The following is an 11,292-nucleotide window of genomic DNA, read 5'->3' as shown; positions in this document are numbered from 1 at the left end:
TGTATCACTATTGCCATCATAACTATCTAGAGTTTGAAGTGTATTTTATTGTATCATGAAAACTCTCTCTCACCACCAGCTCTGCACTCATTATAGCACTCATTTTCCATTTTCCATTTTCCATTTTCACAATCATAGCACCATTTTCTTTGGGCTCAAAATTGCTTCTTAGAACCACCAAACTGCTAAGTTCAAATGGTACTAATGTGTGGCAGGTTAAGGGTTCAATATGCAAGAGGCAAATAGTGAGGTGTTTGAGTTGGGTGTGCAACTAACCTACCAAAACAAATTTTGCTTCTCAGAAAGATTTTAGGACGAGAGCCTTTTTCTTTTCATGACTCACTACATCCAATTTAACAACTCTCAGTTCTATTGTCTACCATGTCAGTTTTGCTCTTCATTGTTTTTTCCCTTGATATGTATATCGACCAGAATACCCAAAAACTCCTATAAGCAGCAAACACCAAGGAATGATCAAAAAATATTTGACACACTATTCATAACTTTGTTGATTGCTAAAATACAATTTTCTTAGCGCAAAAGCGGAAGAAAGAACGAAATGCATTGCATTTCTTCAAATTTATGGATACAATAAATGATTTGGGAACACTAAAACCTGAGGGGGCTCCCAAAGATCAATCTTTTACTGAAAAAGAAAAAACCCAGCTGCTTAACCAAATTCAAGCCAGCGTAAGGATTCAATAAATAATTGAACAACAAAACAGAATATGATACACTGGATCTAGGAGTAAATTATGATGAAAACCTAAGTCGCTTTCCTTGCGCAACTCTTTGGTACATGGACATTGTGAAAGTTTGGCTTCTTTGGAATAGTTGCAGGCCTTCTTCTCTGTGATGATACCCTGGAAGAAGCAACAGAAGCAATAGCTTTGGTTGCTGGTGGAGTACAACTCTCACTCAGCTTTCCTGCTTCCTTGGGTCTTGAGATTGTAGATGAAGTTTCCTTTATCACACCTAGTTGTTGACCCAGTGTCATGTGAGAAATCAATGCCTTCTTGGTTGATGCAACCCTGAATAAAAACAGGCTAGCTAAAGTTAGTCTTAGAAGAGCATTTTCTTCATTGTTTGAGATAATGAACAAGTAAGATTACTACTCACCGTTGAGGCCTAATAAGTTGTCGCTCCAATGAAGAAGATTTTGTCTTTCTTAAGCGGTGGTTCTCTGATTTTTTAGACATGCTATCCTTGCCATCTTCAAGATGGGAAATAACCGGTATAGATTGCTGGTGTGTCAAAGCAGAGCATCTCTGTGGTGTTAACATAGATATTCTTGGTCGCACTTGACCTTTTGAAATCTTCAGTCCTGATTTGCTTTTCTGTTGCCACAATTAAAAAATTTTATGTGTTTTCAGAAAACCCCTTTTATTAAAACCTCAACAGCATATATGACGACCTCTGAAAATGTATAACAACAATTAGAAAAATAAATATAAAGACTTACACATTCAACCTTCTGAATATTTTCCTCTAGCTCTTTTTCACTCCCTTCATGTGTATCATTGCCACATTTTTGTTGTTCAAGGCACTTTTCATTCCTCTGGATCAAAAGCGAATTCTTTGAGTAAATTCTGTTCTTCCATGGTATATAAAAATAAATCGTCCTCACATTGAATGACCGAAAAGGAAAATACTCACTTGGATATCATGTCCTCCTTGCCTTTTCTGTGAGTTTCCACTGGAGAATTTTGGAACTACTGCAACTTCTTTCTGAGGAGCTAGAAAATGATTTTTTCTCTCAAAGTTTGCTTCCTTAAGAATCCCTCTTTCCTAAATCAGTATAAAATACATCATCAAGTATATGTTCTTGAAAACTAAAAGTGGTGGTGGGGTGGGAGGGAAGAGCTTCTTACGTCAGTTCTCAGCCTGAAAGGTTTGGGGTGGGTTGTCTTTGGTTTTCTATACTTCACTTCTTGAGCACTAGCGCCGGTAGTAGTGAGCCCTTCTTTTAAATTCTTCTCCACCATCAGAGCAACCACCTACACAAATTTCAAAAGTTATACACACATGCATACGCACACACACAAACCTAGAGAGAATTTTGGTTAACTTGAAAAAAATGTAACAAAAGAACAAGGAACCTTTTTAGTGTTTTCAGACGTCTCCTGCCTGCCAAGAATTTTTGTTCCGCAATTGTTGTTGTTATTATGATCAAAATTTCTGTAACAAATTTAATGAAAAAGTACAAAAGCATTACTTATAATGAAGTGTGAGATAATAAGAAGCATACCCTCTAGGAATAGAATGTGCAAGATGGACTAGACTTATACCTGTTATCATCAGAAGCTACTAAAGCATTTTCTTTATCATCGCTGTCCATGGCTTCACTCTCATGCCCTGCCACTTCTGAAGGTTGATTTTCAGCTAGATGATCTCTAGAGCTCAATGCGTGCTCTGAACTTGATTTCATTTTCTTTTCTTGGTCATTTCCTTCACTGCCTTCATCACCCTCTCCATTTGGAGCTTGAACTTTGGGGAGACCATTTTCTTCTAGGTCTCTTTCGTCAGAATTTGATTGGGTATTCATTTCACCTCCTGAGTGATCTGATAACAGCGCATCTGAATTCTCTTCTGATGACCGCGCCTCTTTTGAGTCATCTGATGACACTGCATCTGAATTCTCTGTCGATGGTGGCGCCTCCAAGGAATTAATGGCTTCTTCTTGAGTAGAATTTGTCAAATGCTCCTCAAGTTCATAGTGTTTATTAATCCTTGAACTAGGTATTGTAGAACCATCCCTTGATTTTACATCAATCTCCATATCACTGGAGTCAATTTCAACCATTTCCTTAGGCACAGAGCTGCAGTGATTGTTGAACTTCCCTTTGCTCTCTCTCTTCATACCTCGTAAGGATTTGGCTTCCTGGTCCTTCAAATTTTGACGGTGTAACGAATCCTTAAGCCTGGTTTTATCCTTGCAGGCATTTAGTTGTCGTCCTGAAGGATCTAGAGGCAACGATTTCTTAGGATTGCGTCTAATGTCTTTTGATGATTTGTAAGAATACCCCAATACGCGCTTCCTTTGGCTGGTTATCTCAAGCTTCTTCATCCCTTCACAGATCTTCGATAAAGGGGTTTTCAATTCCACCGAAGTTTTCACACAAATGCCTTTCTTCGGAGAGTTAAAGACCAAAGCCTTCACTACCATTCTATTCTTGGGCACTTCAACAATGGTTGGTTTCAGGTTCTGAACACTACAAAATGAGTTTGGATTTGGAAGGCATTTTTTGTTCCTAGGAGTAGTTAAATACTTAGCAGCAACTTGCTTTGTCTTGGCATGGGGTGTTGAACTAAGCTTAGGAAGAGGTTTAACCATCTTTTGAGGAATTGAAGAAATTAATGCGAATCTTGATTTTGAAGGTTTTGCAGGTGCTGAAAGTGGGCATTTTGCATTTGCACTAGAAGATCAAATTAAGTGGTGTTAGTGAAACCCCCAAATTACAAAAATAAATGAAAAGGTAATAATGAAATTAAACTTCGTAGATGTACCTTGGAGCTTTTCTATTAAGTGCTTTTCGAAGTCGAATATTGGGACTTCTTGCTGCCATGACCTGTATAAATTATTGATGTCAGAACCCTAAATTTGTCTATCAGCTACACATTAAAAGAAGCACAATATATATATATATATATATATATATATATATAACACTAACCCGAAGAACAAAATTTTTGTAGATTGCTTCAGGGTCCATTTCTTCTTCATGCTTTAGATCACATCCTGGAAGATCAAATTGTAAGAGAAAGAGGGTATCAAAAAATTGTGCATTTGAAAAAGTTGAGATGCATTCCCTAACAGCTCAAATTAAAATCAGACTCATCATAAAAAATAAAACAAAAAATAAATCTTTTTTGCAGACAACATTTTTGACCTCCAGCTTTACCAAATCAACCTAAAGAATGTAAAATCAGATCAACAGAAGCACTCTCTTGCAGCTGAGTAAGTGGAAGAATATATTTATATAATTAGAGAACAAGAGGAAAATTGGGCCTTTTTAATCTTCTAGTGGTTTACTTTCCAGGAAAATAAATGTGTTAAAAAAAAAAAATCAATACAACTCATCTAATATCACTATTTTGCTCAGCTAATTTTTCTTTTTCCTCTTTAAGTGCAACAGCTAGCTCAATATCCAATTCCCCTTTCTTACCCTCAGTGTTTTCTTAGCAACCAAACAGAGATCCTTTTCAATTGACAAAACGGAAAAATTAAGAATCAGAAAGCTGATCCTGAAGAAAGATTACTCTATATTCACATCAAATCACAACCAATGAACAAATTGAATAACAATTAACTAAAATCTAATTGAATGAAACCACCAATTGAAAAATTAACATGAAGTGAAAATCACATATATATGATGTTGGTATGAAAGCACACACCGACTCGGGAGCAGAACCAGTAGCGATCGTCGGGACGGTAAGGATCGGAGACGGTGAAGTCGACGAACTTGGGTGCCTCAATCTTCTCGTAGAACTCCTCGTCCTCTCCTGCCGCTCCTCCGTCTTCGTTGCTGACAATCTGCTTTGACAATTGAGATTCCTCCTCCATTTCTCACGATTAGAGAGAGAGAGTTTGGAATTAGGTGAGTGGTGGTGGCGGAGCGTGGTGGAGGAGGTGGGTGGTTGAGTGTGTGAGAAGAGTAAGAGGAGAGAGAGGGTCGCTTTTCTTTGTTTGTTTATGGTGTGTGTTTTGGACAAAAAAAGAGAGATCTTTAAACACATCTGTAAGTAGCCGTTAGAAAGTACTCTCTCTCCCTCCCCGGACAAACAAATCAGATAAGCGGAATCTAGGGACAGATTGGTAAATTTCTTTTTTATTTTTTATTTTTAATTTTGAATAATACTTAACTACTAACCGGTAAGTAGCTTCATCCTACTCACTTCTCATGTGTTCCAATAACAACATACCACATCAGTTTTAATAAAAAAAATTATTCAATAGTTGATCCGAGAAAATATAAGAGAACGTGAATTATTTGGTTATTAAAGCTGACGTGGTATGTTGTTATTGAAACATATAAGAGATGAGTAGGGTGAAGTTACTTACCGGCGAGTAACTAAGTATTATCCTTTAATTTTTGCATATGTGTTGGGACAAACAATGTACAAGAACCAATTATCCAATTTAAAAGGTAACAAATATTTAACTTATTATATTTGTGAATTTTAAATTTGTAAGAAAATTAAGAAAATAATTTAAAGTGGGAAAGTCAAACAATTTCATAAAATGATTGATGGATGTCGATGTTTTTAATATTTTTAACATTTATACGCACGTAAAAGTTATTGAATTTGTCTTAGCTATCGATCACTCTATCATATTACTCTTGTTATAAAATGTGTCATTCACTAGCTTTCTAAAAATAATCATGATCACCCTCCTAAATTATTTGCAATTCAAAGTATAGTTTTTTGCTGGCCCAATTTCAACAAGATAGGTTTGACCCGTGTAAATTTTGGGTTTATTAGGCTGGCTCTAGGCCCAGTTGAGTTATGGCCATGCTCAGTCCGGCCCCAGCCTGATATGGTGAGAAGTGAGAACTAATTATGCCAGCAGTCTCATGAAGCAACGTGTAGATCTCAAATACGGAGCATCATTATCGACAGAGGTGGGCCTACTAGACTAATAGGTGTTTTGAAGGCCCACTAATAACGGACTAAATTTGCAACTGGGCCTGTTTTGAAGGCCCACTAATAAAAATTTCAGTGGCTGGATGACTTGGTTAAAATTTAGAGTAATGATTATAACATCGAATTGGTTTTTGCCGTCAGTTATTTAAATAGCTGACGCATCAATCGATTTTTGTTATCATTTTTCTAAAATTTAATATGCGGATTTCGAAAGTGACTTTTTTATATAAGTCCAAAGTATTGTAAAAAGTGAAAAAATATCCATACAAAGAAACTTTATTCATTTTTTTTTATTTTCTCTTTACACTTTTTTTCCTTCATTTCTATTGAACACAGCATTAAAAAATAATAATAATAAAAATAAGAAAGAATTATTTGCTACGCATTTGAGGTAATGTTTGCAAATTGAAGTCTTAAAAGCACACTCACCCAATCCTGAATACAAGGAGAGTAATGCATACTACTATATACTACTATCAATTTAAAAGGAGGTGAGTAATACTGAATATAAGTATGTTCTGAATGCACCACGTTGTGAAAAAAAGTCATTAGCGAAGAACCATTTTTAAATGGTGTCGATCAATATTTATTGAACACGTAACCAAAAAGTTAAAAAAAACACACAGATTTTCAATGATGGATTCAAGACCTTATAATAACTTGACGTAAGTGAGAACATATTCGTGGAAAGATTTATTGTTTGTCCATTCGTGCAAGAGATATTAGAAAATGATAAACGGAGAGAGACAATGTATTGATTTTTTATTTTCTTTTTCTTTTTATTATTATTATTTTTTGGCATATTACAAATAGGTGAGACTCATTAATTTTATTGAACGTTGCATTTATATACGTCTGTTTGGGTATTGGTCCTTTGGCGCTGACATTTTCTTGGCTTTTAATCTGACTTTTGAAACCAAACAGGCCTACGACAAACAACTAAATGTAAATTTTTTTTATCTAAAGCGAATAACATTAGAAAAGAGAAGAGATACAATCAGAAGAAAGAGCATTTAATAATCACCGGGTCATATGCTCCACTCAAAATCACCACAACTGGCTTCCAAAGCCGATTTGCTCACTAAATGAGCAACAACATTACCTAAACGATGGGTCCAACCAAGGGAAGAACCGAGGCAAGACCTAAGAAGGATAGTAGCATTGTCATAAATAACAGTGCGAGCTTCTTCTGAAGGAAAAAGATCCATAACAGGTTTACAATCACCTTCCACGAGAACATGAGAATAACCCCAACACTGAAGAAGCGTGAGAGATTCCCTAAGCACAAGAGCTTCAGTGACAGACGAACTGCAAACAAAGCGGAAGAAAACAGAGGCAACGCGAATGGGTTGCCCAAAATGATTTTTGAGAATAATGCCGCTGCCACAAGACTTGGAAACATTGCTATAAGTAGCATCAAAATTAAGCTTAAAAGCACCTAGAGCAAGGGGAATCCAAGAGGAAGACCGAGGAGGGACAGTGGCCGGAGACAAGGAAAGGAGAGCATCCTGAAAGCTCACCGCTGTGAATTCATGGAAATTCCGAACAGCAAGTTGAACAGCGGCAAGCGGATCCCAAAGCTTATTGTTAAACAAAAGATCATTATGGCACTTCCATAAAGCCCAACAAATAAAAGCAGCAAGGCTTATGCATTCGGACGAAAAAACACAATCATCCCACAGAAAGATGATAAATAACCACCGTTTTGGCCAGGAAGAAGGAGACGAAATGCTGAAATCTAACTTAAAAGGACTGAGTTTCCATACCTGGCACGCAAAAGAACAGGTACAAAGAATATGGTCAATAGTCTCCTCCGCAGCCCCACAGAGAGTGCATGTAACCTCATCAGACCCGCCTCTGGAGCGCAATTGAGAAAGCACCGGCAGGCGTTCATGTAAACTCTGCCATAAGAACAGCTGGATTTTCCGATAAGCCTTGATTTTCCAAACATACCGCCATAAGGACTACTTTTCGGAATCAAAACTACAACTTGCAAAAGCAGGAGAGGGCGGTAAAGAATCAGATAAGGAGAGAGAAGCATAGTATGCGCTCTTAACTGAAAACTTGCCATAAAAAGTTAACCCCCAAACTTTACAATCCAACCCTCCCATCTGACGAAGAAGAATCTGAAGGATGGGACGGCGGTCACGATGATTAAAGAACCGAGAAATCAAATCGGCATTCCAAGAATGGGAAAAGGCATTAATCAGGTCAGCAACTGAGGAAAAAGGAGCCCCAGTCTTTTGAGTTGTAACAACCAAATTAGATCGATCCGGAATCCAGTTGTCCTTCCAACAGTCAATACAAGAACCATCCCCAATCCTCCATATCATACCCCGACGGAGAACCGCTTTAGTAGCTTGTAAGCTCCTCCAGACCCACGAAGATCGAGGAACAACAGAGGAATAAAAAAAACTACATTTACTGAAATATTTTTTCTTGAAAAGCTTGTAGAGTAAAGAATCATCCCCCACTTCCATACGCCAAGCCATCTTAGCAAGAAGAGCAAGGTTAAAGGCTTCCATATTTTTGAAACCCAAACCCCCTACAGCCTTGGACTTGCAAAGGGTATCCCAACGAATCCACTTAATTTTATTGGTCTTCTCCTCACCACTCCACCAAAAATTAAGGAATTTGCTAGTTAAAGTCTTGCATTGTTGCTTAGTAATCTTAAAACAGTGCATAGCATAAATACGAGTAGCAGAGAGAACAGCTTTAAGCATAATTTCCCTCCCCGCCTTAGAAAGGAACTTGCCTTTGAGGAGTTGAGTTTTCGCAGAAACGCTTTCAGCTAAGAAACTAAAAGCTGCAATTTTGGATCGACCCAAAAGAGAAGGAAGGCCCAAGTACTTATTAGACTAGTCGACGTTACGAATTCCTACAGTGTGCCGAAGAGAGTTATGCAAAGGAGTAGGAGTATTGGGACTGAAATACAGGCAGGACTTCTCCAAATTCACCAATTGGCCAGTTAGTGAATCATACATATCAAGGAGAGATTTAAGGCAGCACATCTCACTCGCCTTAGTAGAGCCGAAAAGTAGAGCATCGTCCGCAAAAAACAACTAAGAGATGGGCAAACAACCCCGACCCATCTTAAGACCAGTAAGCGATTTTCGATGCACGGCGTCTTGGAGAAAAGTTGTGAGACCTTCAGTACAAAAGAGAAACAAAAAAGGAGAAAGAGGGTCGCCTTAATGGAGGCCCCTGAAGGGAGCAAACCGAGCCCCACATTCCCCATTAATATAACCACCAAAAAAGACACGGTCTGAACACACTCCATAATCAAAGCCACCCATTGCTTGGCAAAACCCCAAATGTAACATAAACTTGGAAAGAAAATCCTAACTCACACGGTCATATGCTTTAGCCATGTCAAGCTTGATAGCTAGCAAACTTGGAGAATTGGACTTCTTCCTAAACTTAATAACATGCAAGAGATCATGCGCAATAACAATATTATCATGAATCAGTCGGTTAGGAACGAAGGCACTTTGGGATTCAGAAATCAATAATGGAAGAATGAGCTTCAGACGATTGGCAAGAACCTTGGAAAAAATTTTATACACCACATTGCATAAAGATATAAGACGAAAATTAGACATCAAGATGGGATGCTTCACCTTAGGAATAAGAACTAGATTGGTGGCATTGAGACAACCAAGCATGTGATCCCCATGGATAAAGGAATTAAAACCCGAAAGAAGATCATCATTTACCGTCTCCTAATTAAACTTGAAAACTAGAGAAGTGAAGCCGTCAGGACCCGAAGCTTTAAACGAACCCATACCACTGATAGCCTGGCGTAATTCCTCAACCGAACCATCCTTGAGAAGCTCTGTATTCATCTCTAGAGAAACTTTAGGAGAGAGCATCTGCCAAAAGTCATCATCACTCACAACCGGGGAAGAAGAAAAAAGGTGTTGAAAATAATCCTCCGCCACTCTACGAACATCATCCTTGGAATCCCACCACTGACGCTGAGAATCTTCCAAACCAAGAATTTCATTCTTGCACCGGCGAATTAAAGTCTTACGATGAAAAAATTTGGTGTTCTTATCCCCATGGTTGAGCCAAGCTATGCGCGATTTCTGTTTCCAGAATAGTTCCTCATCCCGCCATGCAAACTTGAGTTCTTGTTCCAATTGAGAGCACTCCCCTCTATCAAACCCATGCAAGCGGTCCTTAAGATGGACAATTTTTTCTTGGAGGACCTTGATCCGCTTTTGGGCATTATCACATTACCCCGCCGCCAAGATTTCAGAGCTGATCGGCAACGAGACAGTCGTTGATAAATGCCAGACAAAGGGGAACCAAAACCAGAAAAATCCTAAGCTTTTTGAATGGTGGGTTTGAAAAATCCACCGTGCATCAAAATGAAAATTCCGCTTATTATGGAGAATTTAATCAACAGAGAAGAAGAGCCCGATGATCAGAACCCTGCACAGTTAAATTATGAAGCATACACCGTGGAAAACTCTGAAGCCAGTCCTGGGAACATAAAGCTCGGTCCAGTCGGGCCATAACATGATGGGGGTCATCCCTATTATTGGTCCAGGTAAAAGGAAACCCTTTGAAATGAAGGTCAGTGAGATCGCAATCAGAAAGGAAAATTTTAAAATCTCTCAACATCCAACCCTTCTTGGAGAGCCTTCCTTTTTTCTCATCTTTGTGAAAGAGAGCATTGAAATCCCCAACCAAAACCCATCTCGGACCTAACTGAAATTTCAAGCTATGGATATGACGCCATTGTAAAGCCCGTTCGATCTCAGTAGTGAACCGTAAACACCAGTAAAAAACCAAGGGGTTGCACCGCGGCCACCAATCACTTCACAAGTGATTTGAAAGTCTGAAAAATCAACAACAGAAATCTGTCACTCTGGAGAGAAAAGCAGAGCCAAACCACCAGCTCTACCCGAGGACGGAACCTCAAACAGATCATATGAACCCAACCAGTTGCGGATTTGTTCCACCCAAGAACAATTATTTTTAGTTTCTGAAAGAAAAATCAACGGAGGGGAATGTAGGTGAACTAACCTCCTCAACTGGGAAACCGTCAGGGGTTCCCCAAACCCTGACAATTTTACACCAGAACTCTTATTGAGGGGGTTGGGGCCACGCTAGGCTGGCTACCACCATCGAATTGGACAGAGAGGGAGAAACATCACCTTGTGGAGCCGTACACATGTCCAAAAGACACTCCACTTTGAACTTCTTTGTACCTGCCGGGGGAGAAGAAGCATCAAGTAACACCTTTCACTTTTGGACCAGTGGAGACAACGCAGAGGAAACTGGAACAGTATTGCGAGCCCTCACTTTCCAAGAACGGGAAAGTGAATTAGGAAGAGAACGGGGAGAGGTTAAATGAACCTGATGTGGGCCGTCTGAGATAGAAGAGGACCAAATCCCATGTTGAGAATAAGGAGGTTAGGCTGCACAAAAAGGCCCAATAAGCGATGGGGCAAGGGCCACTGGAACATCAGAACTTAAAGGGGCCAGCAGGGAGTGGCGAGTGGAAATTGGGCCCGCTCCATTTGTAGAAGAAGAAGTCAACTCCCGGTCCAAGGAAGAGGGACCACCAAACAAAGCCTGGTTAGTTGAAAGACCCACTGTATGAACTAAATTTGGGGGAACCAAACTCGAAAG

General features: G+C 39.1%; 3 protein-coding genes across 3 annotated transcripts; all 3 read right to left on the bottom strand.

Moving 5' to 3' along the window:
- Positions 1-471: 471 nt before the first annotated feature.
- On the bottom strand, positions 472-4,958 carry LOC132294181 (uncharacterized). The gene is made up of 10 exons (XM_059791946.1): positions 4,399-4,958; positions 3,675-3,739; positions 3,508-3,569; positions 2,289-3,416; positions 2,100-2,178; positions 1,872-1,997; positions 1,657-1,788; positions 1,463-1,558; positions 1,120-1,337; positions 472-1,031 (listed from the first exon to the last, which is right to left on the bottom strand). The coding sequence occupies exons 1-10, from the start codon at positions 4,565-4,567 to the stop codon at positions 767-769; spliced, it is 2,340 nt and encodes a 779-aa protein (XP_059647929.1). The 5' UTR covers positions 4,568-4,958; the 3' UTR covers positions 472-766.
- Positions 4,959-6,677: 1,719 nt separating this feature from the next.
- LOC132295803 (uncharacterized) lies at positions 6,678-7,608 on the bottom strand. Its single transcript, XM_059794082.1, has 2 exons — positions 7,603-7,608; positions 6,678-7,415 (listed from the first exon to the last, which is right to left on the bottom strand). Exons 1-2 carry the CDS (start codon positions 7,606-7,608, stop codon positions 6,678-6,680), a joined length of 744 nt encoding a protein of 247 aa, XP_059650065.1.
- A 5-nt stretch (positions 7,609-7,613) lies between these two features.
- On the bottom strand, positions 7,614-11,057 carry LOC132295802 (uncharacterized). The gene is made up of 6 exons (XM_059794081.1): positions 11,017-11,057; positions 10,815-10,868; positions 9,390-9,807; positions 9,000-9,194; positions 8,632-8,797; positions 7,614-8,455 (listed from the first exon to the last, which is right to left on the bottom strand). The coding sequence occupies exons 1-6, from the start codon at positions 11,055-11,057 to the stop codon at positions 7,614-7,616; spliced, it is 1,716 nt and encodes a 571-aa protein (XP_059650064.1).
- Positions 11,058-11,292: the final 235 nt, after the last annotated feature.

The sequence above is a fragment of the Cornus florida genome, unplaced genomic scaffold (genome assembly GCF_030987335.1).
Source record: "Cornus florida cultivar Cherokee Brave unplaced genomic scaffold, ASM3098733v1 CherokeeBrave_3.0.0_Hap2_Chr02, whole genome shotgun sequence".
NCBI lineage: Eukaryota > Viridiplantae > Streptophyta > Magnoliopsida > Cornales > Cornaceae > Cornus > Cornus florida.
The sequence above is the reverse complement of the archived record's forward strand: the minus strand, read 5'-3'. Positions and strand labels throughout refer to the sequence as shown.